This window comes from Prunus dulcis, chromosome 4 (genome assembly GCF_902201215.1).
Source record: "Prunus dulcis chromosome 4, ALMONDv2, whole genome shotgun sequence".
In the NCBI taxonomy this organism is placed as follows: domain Eukaryota; kingdom Viridiplantae; phylum Streptophyta; class Magnoliopsida; order Rosales; family Rosaceae; genus Prunus; species Prunus dulcis.
Genome location: NC_047653.1, coordinates 5,206,026 through 5,223,938, shown reverse-complemented (window position 1 = coordinate 5,223,938; position 17,913 = coordinate 5,206,026). Strand labels below are relative to the sequence as shown.

At 37.8% G+C, this 17,913-nt stretch overlaps 2 protein-coding genes and 1 pseudogene across 3 annotated transcripts; all 3 read left to right on the top strand.

The window, feature by feature from the left end:
* Nucleotides 1-1,289: 1,289 nt before the first annotated feature.
* Nucleotides 1,290-3,316, top strand: LOC117624015 (berberine bridge enzyme-like 8). Its single transcript, XM_034355122.1, has one exon. It carries the CDS (start codon nucleotides 1,453-1,455, stop codon nucleotides 3,109-3,111), a length of 1,659 nt encoding a protein of 552 aa, XP_034211013.1. The 5' UTR covers nucleotides 1,290-1,452; the 3' UTR covers nucleotides 3,112-3,316.
* A 4,295-nt stretch (nucleotides 3,317-7,611) lies between these two features.
* LOC117624014 (berberine bridge enzyme-like 21) lies at nucleotides 7,612-13,941 on the top strand. 2 transcript variants are annotated; one of them, XM_034355121.1, is made up of 2 exons: nucleotides 7,612-9,246; nucleotides 13,685-13,941. In XM_034355121.1, the coding sequence occupies exons 1-2, from the start codon at nucleotides 7,641-7,643 to the stop codon at nucleotides 13,777-13,779; spliced, it is 1,701 nt and encodes a 566-aa protein (XP_034211012.1). In that variant the 5' UTR covers nucleotides 7,612-7,640; the 3' UTR covers nucleotides 13,780-13,941. The 2 variants fall into 2 exon arrangements, with proteins under 2 accessions (XP_034211012.1, XP_034211011.1); XM_034355120.1 differs by lacking the exon at nucleotides 13,685-13,941 and adding an exon at nucleotides 10,619-10,784.
* Nucleotides 13,942-14,324: 383 nt separating this feature from the next.
* Nucleotides 14,325-15,905, top strand: LOC117626267 (annotated as a pseudogene).
* The last annotated feature ends 2,008 nt before the right edge of the window (nucleotides 15,906-17,913 follow it).

The window sequence follows — 17,913 nt, the reverse complement described above, 5'->3', positions numbered from 1 at the left end:
AAACCACCATAATCACCACAAACCATCATCAAACCCAGTCACTCGAACCAACCACCACCAATTCAAACCCAATGGAACCACAACCCAATTGAACCCAAATTCAACAACCACTGTCAAACCCAATTGAACCTTCCAAGAAATCATCCACCATGATCAGGACAACTGCAAAAGGAGACACCATTAACGGAGATGTGGGCTTTCTTGTATGAGACTGAGAGAAGGAAGTCATGAATCCCAGTCTTGAAGTGGTTTGACAAAAATTCTAAAAACTAATTGGTACCCATTAAAGGATTCTTCCGGGAAATGACATAGAAGCCATCAAGTTGAACTTATGGAATAAATAGCTGGTAAGCCTCTGTCTCTGTCTCTCTGCATTTTTTCTCACCTAAAACCCTTGACCACTCTCTCTCTCTCTCTCTCTCTCTCTCTCTCTCTCTCTCTCCAATTGATTAAGAGGGAAGGAAGAAGAAGAGGAGAAGAAAGGGAAAAAAAAAAAAGGAAAAGGGATGGCCTAGGAAGGAAGAAGAAAAGAGGAAGAAAGGTTATAAATAATAAATTTTTTTTAAAAAAAAAGGGGGGGGGGGATGGCCTAGGAACTTGGGAAGGAAGAAGAAAATAGGAAGAAAGAAAAAAAAAAAAAAGGGTTGGGAAGGAAAGGAAGAAGAAAAGGAAAAAAAAGAGGAAAAAAAAGAGAGAAGAAAAGAGAAGATAATTTTAGCAATTTTTAATTAAAATTAAATATTAGAATTTTATTTATTTATAATTAAATTTAATTATTAAAATAATTATTTTTTTAGTCTGACACAACACCAAACATAGGTTTTCACTATTTTTACAATCCAGCTTCTTAGTCCGACGCAGCACCAAACTTAGGTTAATACTTAATCCAGCTTAGGCTAATCCGAGCTAATCCAAGACGGTTCTAGAATTTAATCCAATCCATAACAGTCCACCGTACTAAACAACCCCTAAAAATCCAGTTTTACCCTTCCAATAAAATCGAGAATTCTTAACTGGAGTGGAGCTTCACTAGTACATCAAGATAGGCGTAAATATCAGCATTTGTCACACCAAAAATATAAGAAAAAGAAAAATCATCATCATTTAGGTTGAGGGGCGAAGCCTTGATTGTGGCTTGGTCCGGTCTAAGCCCAATGCCTGTCCAACTCAACCGGACCGAAGTAAGTAGGAAGCTGGGCCTAAAACTAACAATCCCTGACCCACTAGACTCAATTTTCCTGCAAGTCAAAGATTAAGCTCAAGTTCTTGGCCTTCAACAAGCCACGAGTTCCAGTCTGTCTGCGAGTTACCCAACTTCTTGGCCTTGGGCTGGGTGCTTTGCCTTCCCAATTTCTCTCTGTTCACCAGTCTTAATCCTTAAGGCATTAAATTTGGAACTTGGAAGCAGAAACTTCCGGCTTATTATTTGTTAGTTGTCCTAAGCAAGCACATATGGTAGTTAATTTGGCAAAAGTGACAAAACTCAACTCACATTTCATGGAAACTCCGAGTAGTTGTGCAATTTTAGCAGCTGGTTTCTTCCTTCTTCTCCATGTTTCAATGGCAGCTTCAAATCCAACCCAAGACACCTTCCTCCAATGCCTTTCCAATCATTCCCAATGTTCCTCCCCACCAATCTCTGCAGTCACCTACTTTCCCAACAACTCTTCATACACATCCATCTTGCAGTCATATATCAGAAACCTGCGCTTCATAACCCCCACAACCCCAAAGCCACTGTTCATAGTCACTCCCACACACGTTTCCCACATCCAAGCTTCGATCTTTTGCTCCAAAATCCATGCCCTTCAAGTCAGAATCCGCAGTGGCGGCCACGACTATGATGGGCTCTCTTATGTGTCTCAAGTTCCGTTCATCATCGTTGACATGTTCAGTTTAAGATCCATAAGTGTCAAAGTAGAAGATGAGAGTGCTTGGGTTGAATCTGGAGCAACATTGGGTGAAGTTTATTACAGAGTAGCAGAGCAGAGCAAGATCCATGGCTTCCCAGCTGGTGTTTGCCCCACAGTTGGGGCTGGAGGACACTTGAGTGGAGGTGGGTATGGTAATATGATGAGAAAATATGGCCTTTCTGTTGATAACATACTTGATGCTCAAATTGTTGATGTTGATGGAAGACTTTTAGATAGAGAGTCAATGGGAGAAGACCTATTTTGGGCTATTAGAGGAGGAGGTGGAGCTAGCTTTGGTGTGATTGTTTCTTGGAAAATCAAGTTGGTTCCTGTCCCAGAAATTGTCACAGTTTTTCGAGTTGAGAGGACTTTAGAACAAGGTGCCACCGACATTGTTCATCAGTGGCAATATGTTGCTGATACAATTCATGAAGATCTTTTCATTAGGGCGGTTGTGATGCAATCGAATAAAAAGGGGCATCAGACAGTGAAAGCTAAATTTGTGGCATTGTTTCTAGGAAATGCAAAAAATCTTCATGCTTTGATGGATGAGAGCTTACCCCAATTGGGTTTGAAGCATGAGGATTATATTGAAATGAGTTGGATAGAATCTGTCTTGTATTGGTCTAATTACCCAATTGGAACTTCCACTGATGTCTTGCTTGAAAGACAACCATCATCAGAAAAATTTCTGAAGAAGAAATCTGATTACATCCAAGAACCAATGTCAAAGTCAGGTCTTGAAGAACTTTGGAAGAAAATGATGGAACTGAGAAAGCCAGTACTAACATTCAATCCTTATGGTGGAAAAATGAGGGAAATTTCAGAGCTTGAAACCCCATTTCCACATAGAGCTGGAAATGTGTACAAAATCCAGTACTCAGTGAATTGGAAAGAGGAGGGTGTGGAGGCTGCAGATAAAAACCTTGATCTGATAAGAAGGCTTTATGAGTTTATGACACCTTATGTGTCAAAGTCACCAAGGTGTTCATATCTCAATTACAGAGATGTTGATTTGGGTACCAATGGAAATGGCAATGCAAGCTACTCAGAAGCTAGTGTTTGGGGGACCAAGTACTTCAAGGGGAACTTTGACAGATTGGTACAAGTGAAGACTGCTGTAGATCCAGGAAACTTTTTTAGTTATGAACAAAGTATTCCATCTCTCACAGCTTGGGAAGGTAAAATGGCAGGGTAAAGGCTGCTTTTGTGTTTGTGTGTGTGTGTATTTATATTTGTAAAGGAATGAAAATTTATTTGTATAAGATATTATTGTTGTACATGCAAAAGTTTGTAGCAGAATAAGCGGAGCATGTGGAAATGTTGGATTTGAAGGTGAGGAACTGAATTTGTCCAGTTTTCCTTGGCCTATTTAATGGAAATTCCAAGTTTAGTTGTCTTTATTTCCTTGTTGCCTTTCCTTTGTCTTGGATGAATATTCCTGTTGGGTTTTCCTTTTTCTTATGATTGTGGAAGATGGATTCGAAAGTTGGAAACCATTGGAAAGAGTTATATCAATAGTTGGTCCGCTTGGTTTTTTTCCTATTCACTATTATAAACATAGCTACAAGTTTATCTGCTTAATATAAACACAGCTATAAGGGCAAGAGTGTAACGGGGATGAAGGTGGTGATGAGGGAAAAATGCTTAACAGAGATGGAAATGGGGATGGAAATGACATACCCACCCTGATTTGCTTGTCATCCTTACAAGAGAGGACAGTCCCAGATTTTATCCTCACCTTCCTAGGTGCATATTTTGTCACATTCCATGTGCTGGGCCTGTAAATTAATGCTTGATCAAAATTTCACTTGACAACTCAAGTAAAGCCTGATAGTGGCTCATTCTAGTCTAAACCCAAAATCAACCCAACCCAGTCCGACTGGAGTACTTATAACCATAGTTCCGAGTCGTTTTATGGTGAGGGTGTCACATATGGACCATATATATAAACTTTCATAATAATCACATGATTCATCTGAATAGTAACTTCAGTTAAGTTTAATGAAATGATCCTGTGGGTAATATGAAAGTCCACATGAAGAGTCCATATATAACACCCTCACTATAGAATTTCGCCCATAATTCCTTGACCCAATGGTCGTTTTCATTTATTTACTGTTCCCTTTGAATGCTTCATTTGTAAGTTCTATTGATATATTCATGAAGAAAAACAATAAAAAAAATTTATTATCTAGAACAAATTGACGGATCATTTTATGCATCAATTAGTTAAACCAGCATAAAATCCAAAACTCTAATTTCTTTGGCAAGTTTTTGTTTCCTTTTTCCATAGGATTGTATGTCTAGGATTCCGAGCCTCTGCATTTAACGTCCGTGCATTTACACATATTTAAAGGGATATTAACCATTAGATTGATCTAATGAATTTTAACAAGTCCACATCCATGGGCGGCTAGCCCAATTTTTTTTTTTTAAAAAAAATTACCTACATGTGTTATAAACCCATCCCAAAATTAAAAACAAACTCTACACATATATTGCCCATCCAGGTAGTCCCATATCTTCTCTCTCCCTCTCTCTCTCTCTCTCTCTCTCTCTCTCCCCTCTCTTTGCTACCCGACAAGTGCAAGTTTCTCCCTCCCTCTTTTTTTGGGCCAAATTCTCTCTCTATTGGCTACATCTTCTATTATCTTGGGTGGGCAACTTGGCAACAACATATTCTCCTCTCCTTTTGTCAACAAGAAGTATTATTCTCATTCTCTCCTTTGTTATATATCTTTAATTATAGTTTTAATTAAAAAATGAGTATTTTAGGAATTAAGGATGATTTATAATTTTGGGATTTTGTTGAAATTAATCAGGGCTTTGATTAGGGATGAATTATTGTATGGCTTTGATTTGGGATTTTGTTAAAATTGAGTATTCTAGGGTTTAGTTATAGATGAATTATAAATTTTGGTTTGGTATTGTTGAGTATGCTATTATGAAAATTTGTTTGATTTTTCATTGGTATGTTTGATTAAAATTATTTCTACATATTATTCATAGGCTATCTTTTAAGAGTTCCAAGCCTCACAGGGTTAAATTTTAGATTTAAATAATGTTGTTTTGTATTGCATTGCATTTACTTTTGGTTTTAGTTTTAGCTTTTGTATTTGTTGAACTTTTATTTATGGTTTTAGATGCATTTGGGGGTATGGTTCATCATGTCCCCTTGACTAGGTGTATATTTTTATGTTTATTAATGAAATTCACTCGTACCATCGAGTTTAGTATGTAAGTTTTGCCCAATCGACTTTTAAATCCTGGAACCGCCACTGTCCACATCTCAGCATCTCTTTACACCTTATGTGTATCTAATATCTTTGAAATAAAATATTACAGATACAAAATAACAGTCTCTGCCCCCAACCCAGCCCTTAACAGCCCCATCCCTAAACCACTCCTACTGATTGCTACTATCCAGGGCCACCACCTCTCTCTGTGCCATCCATAGTCCTATCGTAGTATTTAACATGGAATTATTGTCTCAACAACAAGCAAGTACTTCAAAATTAAACTGCAATTGAAAATCCTAGAGGTGCCTTCCAACTATAGGACCTAGTGAAGGTGTGTGTGAGAGACTGAGAGAAGAAAACAGAGTGGTAGCTGTATAGGGGCTCAGTTGGGGAGGAAGGTGGTAGCTGTTTGATGGGAGTTTTTAATTTTTAATTTTTAATTTTAAAGATATACATATAATAAGGTGCAAATGGTGAGTTTTGGTATAATACAATTATGATTATGTGAACTTATTAAAATTCATTAGATCAATGTAATGATTAACAGCTCTTTAAATGCGTGTAAATGCACGAATGTTAATTAATTTAAAGGCTCTGGATCCCGAACAAGATTGTATGCCTATATAAAAGTTTATGATTGTTATTTCCAAATCCGAATTCTACCACAAATTGGGCAATCCTAATAATCAACCATCTTTGGCAACAACAAAATAAATAAATAAATAAATCAACCATCTAAATTTTACTAGGAATTGATGAGTTCCTAATTAACAAAGGAAACATAAAGGAAAATCCTAAATCAACTCAGAAAAGCAAATCAAATCTTTATGAGAAAAGAAAGCACAAAATTAACAAATAAAAACCCTAAAATATCCTTAACTTTTTTTTAGAAATTCAGACTTACGGTCCAATTGATGCATAAACTGATGTGCCAGTTGTTCTACATCATATATAGATGAGAGATGTATAATATATTTGCGTAGTCCATTTTACACCGTGCAAACTACAAACAAGTGACGAAGAACAAAATATATCTCATCTCTCATGAAGTCAATCCTTTTATTGAAGTTTTTTATTTTATTTTTTAGGCACCACCTTCGGCGCACTGCTTCCAGTCCATTTCATTGACCTGGTCAATGCCATAACACAATATGCTTAATTATTATCTTCGAAAATTGTTTTTATTTATTTATAATCTTTTCTAATAACATTGACTAATTATGCGATTATTGGTTAATTTTCCAGATCATGCAGCATACCTACCATAAAGCACATGGTACATGTACCTACGACTTAGTTAACAACTATACATATAAAGACATATCTATGCATGCATTTTGTTATGTACAATGAAAACAAGGTGACTTTGTTTGACACAGGATTCAAAACATGGCATCTGGTTTCAGACATTCTTTTTATTTAAATATAGGGCGAGTTATTTGATCATATATGCAGAAAACGTAAACTAGTTTTGGATTTTGGACCAACTTCATTTGTAAACCTGCTATCATTTTCGTTACATGCTGTCTATCTTGTCACTTTATATATTTAAACTGCAGGGTTGAGAAAAGGTCCATTCTTTTACAGATGTGTAAATTTGTTAAATTTCATGGGTTATAATAATAACAATATTATTATGTTAAACTGTTATAACTCCCCATCAAGCTAATGGTGCTGCCCATTGGATTGCTCGCTTGAGTCTCCGTGGTTACGGTTTATCGTTCTGGATGGATGAGGGACCTCCTTGGCTCATGGATTCCTTTCATGATGATTGGCCTGATTTGCGTGTTTTTTCTTAAGATCAGTTGTAATGTGGCATGTGTGGTATTCTTTTTCTTACTCGGAGTTTTATTATCCCATATAATTTTCTTCGAGAATGTTTTAACAAGGTCACTCCTTTACACAACGATTCTTGTTTTGTGTTTTGCTATTGGTTTTAATGAAATATCGTTTGCTAAAAAACAAAACTGTTGTAATTGCAGGCCAAACAAAAAAGAAAAAGGAAAAACAGATTAATGACCTAAGAAAAAAAAAATTGAAACGAATTTTAAATCCTATGCTTCCAAAAATATTAAATCTTATCTCCCTATGTTTAGACAGTAATTAAATCTTCAATTTGATTTTAGTTTGATATTCTTCCTATATTAAAAGCTTAGAGAATTTTCAAAACAGAAGTCAATAATCCCAATTTAATAAAGTCAAATTGTAAACCATCAAATAGAAATAAAAGTCAAAATGTACACAAGTCTAATGTGGATGGACCACCACACCGAGTTTAGAAAAAGTTGGAGTGTTGAGATATGCATGCATGATTGGTGCTGATTCACTTTCCATAAAAATTTCCATTGAATTTTCTCATCAGCATTAAATTTTATGGAAAAAATATCAGAAAATAAAAAAAATACCAAAAATAAAAAGTCCCCCTCTGGCTATATATAAGAGGACCAAAGCCACACAGCAAACACACAACAAATTGACAATAACAATGAGAAGCACAATGCCTAGAATTCTTCCACTTGCTGTTTTGTTTGTTGTTTTTTATGTTTCTGCATCATGGGCAGCCTCTGGTTCTGTCTATGACAACTTTGTTCAATGCCTGAACACAAAAGCAAACTCATCATCTTCAACCCCATTGGCAAACATAGTTTTTGCCCAAAACAACCCTTCATACACATCTGTGCTAAGAGCCTACATCAGAAATTCCAGGTTCAACAAAACCTCAACGCCAAAACCAGTGCTCATAGTCACCCCCTCAGCTGAATCCCATGTCCAGGGCTCTGTCCTCTGCGCAAAGCAGCTTGGCATACAGCTCAAAATCCGAAGCGGCGGCCACGATTATGAGGGTGTTTCTTATTGGTCTGATCAGACTTTTATTGTTCTTGACATGTTTAATCTCAGGAGTATCACTGTGGACATCAAAGACGGTTCTGTTTGGGCTCAGGCTGGAGCCACACTTGGAGAAATGTACTATAGGATTTGGGAGAAGAGCAAAGTTCATGGCTTTCCTGCTGGAGTTTGTGAAACAGTTGGTGTTGGTGGGCACATAAGTGGTGGCGGCTATGGAAACATGTTGAGGAAGTATGGCCTTGCTGTGGACAATGTCATTGATGCTCAGATTGTTGATGTTCAGGGGAGGCTTCTTGACAGAAAATCAATGGGAGAAGACCTCTTTTGGGCTATTAAAGGAGGAGGTGGAGGAAGCTTTGGAGTTATTATTTCATACAAATTGAAGTTGGTTTCTGTGCCTGAAATTGTTACAGTGTTCCGGGTGGAGAGAACCTTGGAAGAGAATGCAACCGCCGTCGTTTTGAAGTGGCAAGAGGTGGCGCCAACCACAGACGATGGTCTTTTTATGAGGATGCTTTTGCAGCCTGTGACTTCTAAAGTGAAGAAGGGTGAGAAGACTGTTAGAATCTCAATTTTGGCCGAGTTTCTTGGCAACGCCGACCAACTTGTGTTATTATTGGGGAAGGAGTTTCCTGAATTGGGTTTGAAGAAGGAGAACTGTATGGAGATGAGTTGGATTGACTCTGTGCTTTGGTGGGCTAATTTTGATAATGGGACTAAACCTGAAGCTTTGCTCAATAGAAATCCCAATGATGCAAATTTCCTGAAAAGGAAGTCTGATTATGTTCAAACCCCAATCTCCAAAGATGGATTGGAGTGGTTATGGAAGAAGATGATTGAGCTCGGCAAAACAGGGCTGGTGTTCAATCCATATGGTGGGAAAATGAGCCAAATTCCGGCCTCTGAGACTCCTTTTCCACACCGTGCAGGGAATTTGTTCAAAATTCAGTACTCAGTGAATTGGGAAGATGCAGGAGAGGATTCAGAGAAGAATTATCTCACACAAAGCAGGAGGCTTTACAGTTACATGACCCCATTTGTGTCCAAGAACCCAAGAAGTGCTTTCTTGAATTACAGGGACCTTGACATTGGTGTCAATACATTTGGTGACAATAGCTATGAAGAAGGGAAGGTTTATGGATTGAAGTACTTCAATGACAACTTTGATAGGTTGCTGAAGGTGAAGACTGCTGTTGATCCAGAAAATTTCTTCAGGAACGAGCAGAGTATCCCTACTCTTCCAAGTAAGGCATAGGAGAATTTAGCTGTTGACACAGCTTGTATTGGTTATTGATTCATCAACTATAAGTTTTTAAAAAAAATAATGTGACTTAGATGATGAGTATTTGGTTACTTTTGATTGAGCACTTGTCATAGTGAATATACAAAATTTATACAATTTACTCTTTGATTTTTAGATTATGAGAGATGTGACATGTATAAGAAAACTACAAACAATCTCATTCATTCTAGTTAATGCAAATGGTAGGACACTAGCATGATTGACAGTGTCTACCTTTCAAGGCTGATTTTAACAATTTCTTTCTATCCTCTCTGATTTGTTTGATTGCTCAATAATCTGAAAGAGTCTCTCTCTCAACCATTGGAAAAATAAAAAGAACTGAGTTGATGGGTTATGAGTCTTTTTTTCTCTGTTTTTCTTTGGGTTTATTTCTTTCAATATTCTCTATGAACAAAATTATCCGTACATATTCTTCACTTCAAGCTTAAAAACCACTTTCCTTTTGATCAAAGTCAGAATATATGTTCCTTTCACAATGGCATATAGGTAAAAGTGAGTGAAAATAGCTATCATGGAAAACTCTTATCTGCAATGAAGCTTCGGCTCTTGACTTTATGGTGTTCACACGTTTAGAATTATGCGTGTGGGATCCCATCCACTGCTAGAGGAGGAATACAATTATACAAGGTCTGGGCCTCAGCCTGTTCCCTATGACTAAGTCCTCTCCCCATAGAAGAACTTTCATGTGGGATGCCTCGCACATGACCCTTTCGGCCTTTTTCTTTTGTGGGCTATCACCATGTGCTTTACTGTTATTGTTGTATATCTTGAAATAGTGAGAACATTTTTGCATTCACTTTAGTTATGGATACTCCAATTTTTTGTAACACTTTAAGAATTATGGATGGTTGGTTTGCCAAATTGTTGGTGATTTCCAGTCAGTCATCAAGACTCCTTGTGAATGCATTCAACCTATTTGATGATAATCAGAAACCAACTTGCATTTGATTTAACTACTAAGCTTAAAGTGAAGAGATGTACATTTTAGCGCTCTGACTCTGGCTTGCCATGTTCCAGGGAGTATATGTTTGTTATGCTTTTGGTCCTGTAAATCATAAATAGTTTTAACTCAAATTACCACTAGCTTTTCCATGCCCTGCTTATGCATGAGCTTCCTACTTTCAGATAGAGGCTTGAACCCCAAGTTCATAAGGGAGTTAGACATGATTCTAGATTACCTGGAATTAATAAATAATGTAAACAGAACTTGTTTGATTGGATGGTTAAACACTCAAACTACAATCTTCACATACATTTTGTTTCCTACTCCTGACCTCTCCAGAAGTTGCTGACGTTGGTTGCTGATATTGCAGATGGAAACTCAGACGCGAATAGCGGGTCAAGTTCCAACTTACCAATGGGGAAGCTATTCGTTCTACTGATATGCTTGCTTATCGGAGGTTGGTAACGAGAAACGTTTCCATAGTCAAGACTAGGATCCTTCATAACCTTTTTGTTTTGTTTTGTTTGATTTTTAAATTCTTTGTTTAGTAAGTTCTTACTTAGCATATTGTCAATCCCTCAATTTTGTGTGTAAATTGAAGTCGTTTTAGGCTGGGGTTGAAAATCAGCATCTTAACTGACAGAAATATCCTGGTTTTTTTAATATAAAAAAAGAACCTCAAGTTAGTTGAGGGCGGCTTAGTTGATTCTCTGGTTAGCGTAGCACAGATGTAGGCCATGCAAATAGTGAGAATGCGGCACTTTATAGTAGGTGATGACAAACTGCTTATTGCGGCCATTGTAGAAGTGATGAGTTATTTGCTGATGTATCCCAAGACAAAATCATGCCAAATTTCATCCAAGAATTTTTTCACTTGAAGTTTCCTTTTATACTTGGAAATTTTCAATGGCCAATGTCTGCAATGTTCTTTAATTTAGAGTACAAAGTAGGAACATCAACCAGATATTTACTAGGAAAGTCAACAAATAAACGACTGAGCCGGTACCGTGTTATATGCAAAGGATATAATCATGGTGATCTTCGACGTAAAACTACCATGCTAAGTACTTAGAAAAATAGAAGTTGAGAATTCTAGAATGGTGGGAATCAAATCTGTTTTTCTCATTACCACTATACACGTACAGTAGAGCCTTTATACTTGGACTTTGCTTAATAGTTAAGTATCTAAACTAATAACCTCTAACAACCTTCACGTGCCTTCACGTGTTAACATAACCAATTACAGACACGTGGCACACTGATTCTAATCATTAGCTAAACATCCCCCCCTCAATCTCAGAGTAGGGACCTAATCTGAGATTGGTACAATGCTTAGAGAAAACTGGACTATGAAGTCCCTTAGTCAGGACATCAGCGACCTGCTCATCAGTTGGTATATACTGAACTAAGAAATCCCTACGCTGCACACGCTCCCTGATGAAATGGAAGTCAATGTCGAGGTGTTTGATATGGGAGTGATATATAGGATTGGAGCTCAGAGCCAATGCCGACAGATTATCGCAATACAGAATAGGAGGCTCAGACAAATATACATGTAGATCAACAAGAAGCTGCCGAATCCAGACGACATCTGCTGAGGCATTAGCAAGAGCCCTGTACTCGGCTTCAGTGGAACTGCGTGAAACAGAACCTTGCTTCTTGGATTGCCATGAGACCGGGTTAGACCCCAAGTACACCACAAAGCCCGTAGTGGATCTGCGAGTGTTAATATCATCCGCCCAGTCAGAATCACTATAAGCAGACAAGAGTAAGGGACCTAAAGAAGAGTAAGTAAAACCATGACTGAGTGTGCCCTGTAGATAACGCAGAATGCGTTTCACTAAAAAGAAATGATGCTCGGTAGGATTATTTATGAATTGACAGACAGTATTAACAGAATAGGCAATGTCGGGCCTTGTAAAGGTAAGATACTGTAAAGCACCAACAATGCTACGATACTGTTTTGGATCCTTCAAAGGGATACCATCAGTGAGTAAAATCTGTGTGTGAGGTTTCAGAGGTGTGGGACAGGGTTTACAAGAACTCATCCCAGACTTTGCTAACAAGTCAGTAGCATATTTTTGTTGACTAACAAAGATGTCTCCATTAGACTTACAGGAAATCTGAAGACCAAAAAAATAATGTGACTTAGATGATGAGTATTTGGTTACTTTTGATTGAGCACTTGTCATAGTGAATATACAAAATTTATACAAATTACTCTTTGATTTTTAGATTATGAGAGATGTGACATGTATAAGAAAACTACAAACAATCTCATTCATTCTAGTTAATGCAAATGGTAGGACACTAACATGATTGACAGTGTCTACCTTTCAAGGCTGATTTTAACAATTTCTTTCTGTCCTCTCTGATTTGTTTGCTTGCTCAATAATCTGAAAGAGGCTCTCTCTCAACCATTGGAAAAATAAAAAGAACTGAGTTGATGGGTTATGAGTCTTTTTTTTCCTCTGTTTTTCTTTGGGTTCATTTCTTTCAATATTCTCAATGAACAAAATTATCCGTGCATATTCTTCACTTCAAGCTTAAAAACCACTTTCCTTTTGATCAAAGTCAGAATATATGTTCCTTTCACAATGGCATATAGGTAAAAGTGAGTGAAAATAGCTATCATGGAAAACTCTTATCTGCAATGAAGCTTCGGCTCTTGACTTTATGGTGTTCACACGTTTAGAATTATGCGTGTGGGATCCCATCCACTGCTAGAGGAGGAATACAATTATACAAGGTCTGGGCCTCAGCCTGTTCCCTATGACTAAGTCCTCTCCCCATAGAAGAACTTTCATGTGGGATGCCTCGCACATGACCCTTTCGGCCTTTTTCTTTTGTGGGCTATCACCATGTGCTTTACTGTTATTGTTGTATATCTTGAAATAGTGAGAACATTTTTGCATTCACTTTAGTTATGGATACTCCAATTTTTTGTAACACTTTGAGAATTATGGATGGTTGGTTTGCCAAATTGTTGGTGATTTCCAGTCAGTCATCAAGACTCCTTGTGAATGCATTCAACCTATTTGATGATAATCAGAAACCAACTTGCATTTGATTTAACTACTAAGCTCAAAGTGAAGAGATGTACATTTTAGCGCTCTGACTCTGGCTTGCCATGTTCCAGGGAGTATATGTTTGTTATGCTTTTGGTCCTGTAAATCATAAATAGTTTTAACTCAAATTACCACTAGCTTTTCCATGCCCTGCTTATGCATGAGCTTCCTACTTTCAGATAGAGGCTTGAACCCCAAGTTCATAAGGGAGTTAGACATGATTCTAGATTACCTGGAATTAATAAATAATGTAAACAGAACTTGTTTGATTGGATGGTTAAAACACTCAAACTACAATCTTCACATATATTTTGTTTCCTACTCCTGAGCTCTCCAGAAGTTGCTGACTTTGGTTGCTGATATTGCAGATGGAAACTCAGACGTGAATAGCAGGTCAAGTTCCAACTTACCAATGGGGAAGCTATTCGTTCTACTGATATGCTTGCTTATCGGAGGTTGGTAACGTGAAATGTTTCCATAGTCAAGACTAGGATCCTTCATAACCTTTTTGTTTTGTTTTGTTTGATTTTTAAATTCTCTGTTTAGTAAGTTCTTACTTAGCATATTGTCAATCCCTCAATTTTTTGTGTAAATTGAAGTCGTTTTAGGCTGGGGTTGAAAATCAGCATCTTAACTGACAGAAATATCCTGGTTTTTGTTTTAATTTATTAAAAAAAAAAAAAAAAAAAACCTCTAGTTAGTTGAGGGCGGCTTAGTTGATTCTCTGGTTAGCGTAGGACATGCAAGTAGTGAGAATGCGGCACTTTATAGAAGTGATGACAAACTGCTCATTGCGGCCATTATAGAAGTGGTAAGTTATTTGCTGATGTATCCAAGACAAAATCATGTCATATTCCAAATTTCATCCAAGAAATTTTTTCACTTGAAGTTTCAACTTATACTTGGAAATTTTCAATGGCCAATGTCTGCAATGTTCTTTAATTTAGAGTACAAAGTTGGAACCTCAACCAGATAATTACTAGGAACGCCAATGTCTGCAATGTTATATGCAGAGGATAAAATCATGGTGTTCTTCGGCGTAAAACTACTTCCACTACTTATCATCCTTTTCAACTCAGTTTGGTCCACAAGTTCAAATTCAATTTCTGAAAGCTTAATTCAATGTCTTTCCACTCACCTAAAGCATTCTAACTCAAGTAAGGAAATAATCTTAACCAGAAATAGTTCTGCTTATTCCTCAGTCTTGCAATCTTCCATACAGAACCTCGGATTCTTGAACAATTCAACGCCAAAACCCGAAGTTATCGTTACTCCTTTCCATGAATCTCATGTTCAAGCTGCAGTTATTTGCTCCAAGAAACATGGCATACAAATAAGATTCCGAAGTGGGGGCCGTGACTACGAGGGCCTATCTTATGTATCATATGATCCTTTCATCATCATTGATCTTTTCAATCTTCAGACCATCCATATTGACATAGGGTCGAGTCAGGTGCTACACTTGGACAGTTGTATTACAGCATTGCACAAAAGAGTAAGGTACATGGATTTCCAGCAGGATCTTGTCCTACAGTGGGTGTGGGGGGACATATTAGCGGCGGTGGATTTGGTACTATATTCAGGAAATATATCTAGCAGCTGACAATGTTATTGATGCTAGGATTGTTGATGTCAATGGCAGACTTCTCAGCAGAAAATCCATGGGAGAAGAACTCTTCTGGCCTATCAGAGGAGGAGGAGGATCAAGCTTTGCAGTCATTCTGGCAGGGAAACTTAGATTGGTTCCTGTTCCTCCATCTGTAAAAGTTTGCAAAATTGAAAAGACCATAGAAGAAGGTGCAACCAAATTTTTCTCTAAATGGCAAGTTGTAGCAGATAAGCTCCATGAAGACCTTTTCTGACATTTGGTTGTGGAAGTTGCAAATGAAGCCAGTACAAATGATGGCGAAACTATTAAAGTGTCATTCGATTCATTGTTTCTAGGACCGGTTGAGAAGCTTCTCCTTTTGACGCAAGATAAGTTCCCGAACTGAAGTTTAGACAGCAATTGCACTGAAATGAGTTGGATCCAATCTGTGATGCACTTTGCTGGCTTCCCAATAAGCGAATCCTTGGAAGTTTTACTGAAGAGGACTCAGCCATCTAGGAGCTTCTTCAAAGCAAAATCGGACTATGTGACGCAACCCATTTCACAAGCTGGCTTGGAAGGATTATGGCAAAGACTACTTGAAGTAGGGACATCCACCTTACGGTGGAAGAATGAGTGAGATCTCTGATTCAGAAACTCCTTTCCCACATAGAAATGGAAGTATATTTGCAATCCAGTATTTGGTCACTTGAGATGATGACAAGGAAACTGAGAAACATATTAGCTGGATGAGAAGGGTGTATGCCTACATGGCATCACATGTTTCAAAGTCCCCAAGAGATGCCTATTTGAACTATAGGGATCTAGACTTGAGGAGGAACCATGATGCTAATACAAGCTATGCACAAGCAAGCATTTGGGGTTTGAAGTATTTCAAGAGTAACTTTAGGAGACTTGTTCATGTTAAGACCTTAGTTGATCCTGGTAACTTCTTTAGAAATGAACAAAGCATCCCTGTTTTACCATCTGGGCAGAAATAGAGTGTAAATAATAAATAGTTGGGTTTGGCCCAATGTAGAAAATAATAATAAATAAGTCTGCAGCCTAAACCAATGCATTCAACACTTCTCCAAAAGCTTAGACCATATTCCATCACTGTAGGAGCATAAAAGAACATATCAGTGCTATTTTCTATGTGCAGATGCAGAATACAGTAGACTCTATAATGGAAATTGTTGGATTTTAGATGCTCTGATAGCACTGTTAGGTTGTGCCTGAAGGGGTTTATAATAGTAGTGCAATAATTGAAATAACATGATTTTATTAGATTGGAGAAGAATAGTACATGGCTTTGTGTACATAGGATTACAGGCTATTGGCCTTCTCGTGGTATAGCAATTGGGAATTGTAGGCTATTGGCCCTTCACTGATGTAGCTATTAACTACTTCATATCCTGCTTGATAAAACAAGGCTTTTGGCCTTTATATGGCTATTGGCTTCCATGTGGCCACCTTGATGACTTGGATTGGTGAGCTCTTAGCTCCACTTTGCTAGATTGCTTGCAAAGTTATAGGCATTGTTGCCGACTTGTCTAAGTTCCACTGACTTGGCTTATTCCTCTTAGCCACAAGTTCTGCCCCTACTCCTTGGATTATATTCTAGAATAAACTCAAAATCATTTCTAATAGGACTTGTCTAGGGCATGAGCTATCCTTCTGGGATATTTTTTACCCCAAGCCGACATAGCCTCTTCTTCCACCACGCTTTCTAAAATTGCAGATCCCTTTCAAATGCGTGCATTACTTTTTAACAAAAATAAAGCAATATTAGTTGTATTTCTCATTTCAATACACAGAAAACACAATGATGACAGCTTCATGGAAGCAAGTGCATAACTACTGCATCACTACTGGATCATATTTCTTGTTTTTGGGTACACGTTTATGGAAAGTCTTTAATTAGTATAGAACTTACTAACAATGGTGCCCGCACGATGTTGCGGGTTTTAAAACCGTGTGAAATGTGTACGAAGTTGAAAAATATGTAGGAACGATGGTACTATTTATATAGACATGGATATCTAAATAGTGGCATCATGCTTTGTTTAGCAAGTCTAAGTTACAAAAAAATAGGATAATAACATGTTTTTTTATGCTGTTTGTCATGATTAAAATAATGACTATATTTTAATAAATCAAGTGGCAGTCAAAACATCAAAATATCGACAATATTGAGTTGCTCATTGTTCAAAAGAGTTTGAATAGGTCTTTATATATATGCTATTGGGTCGTGGAAGAGGATTTTTCTGCCTTGATCTCTGTTAGAAGGGATTCTTTCTCTTGTTAGCTCAACTGTAGAGGTGGCTTATGTTCTTTCTTGTCCTCGGCGGAGGTTTTAACTCTGTTGGTACAAATTTGGAAAATGACATGTGTTAATGTAAGCAGAATAAAGGCAGAAATAACAGGATGGTATTGCATGAGGGTGATAGAAAGTCATGACCCCCTGCCTTTGGTGGGGAAGATACTGAGAGTGAGGAGCCCAGTGAATATGTTTGTTTTGAAGATGAGAGTTCCTAGACAGAGGGTGTGATAGAAGGTATTATAGAAAGTAGGATAGTATTGCATGAGGGTGAGAGGGGTGAGCCATCAGTAGACTTTGGGTCAGAGGCATATAAGGAGATGCCGAGAAATTACACAGAGCTAGAGGCTATAGCTGATCGGGTTCTAGCCTTGCCTCATACACCAAAGGTGGGCTCGAGCAATCAGACATCACCATCGGGGTCCGTGGGTGTATCCGTGGCTTCAGCTTCAGAGGGAGTGGACATACGGGTTGGTGTCCCTTTGGCGAAGCGGAATACACTTACAGAAGTAAAGTTGGCCTAGCTTCGGACATATTATAGTGTTCCACCCTATGTGGGCTAGAGGTTACCCACTGCAGTTTATGTGGTTAGGTATCCTCCAAAGGGCGCGGTGCTGATTTTTACGGATATGCACCAGCATGACTTCAAACTACCGTTTCATCCTTGGGTGTAGATGATGTTGGCTAAG

What these genes read in the sequence shown, in the direction of transcription:
- LOC117624015 (XM_034355122.1), top strand. Translation starts at nt 1,453, where the DNA reads ATGGTAGTTAATTTGGCAAAAGTGACAAAACTCAACTCACATTTCATG.
- LOC117624014 (XM_034355121.1), top strand. Translation starts at nt 7,641, where the DNA reads ATGAGAAGCACAATGCCTAGAATTCTTCCACTTGCTGTTTTGTTTGTT. An exon ending in GAGTATCCCTACTCTTCCAA is followed by an intron (nt 9,247 to 13,684) that starts GTAAGGCATAGG and finishes CTGATATTGCAG; the next exon opens with ATGGAAACTCAGACGTGAAT.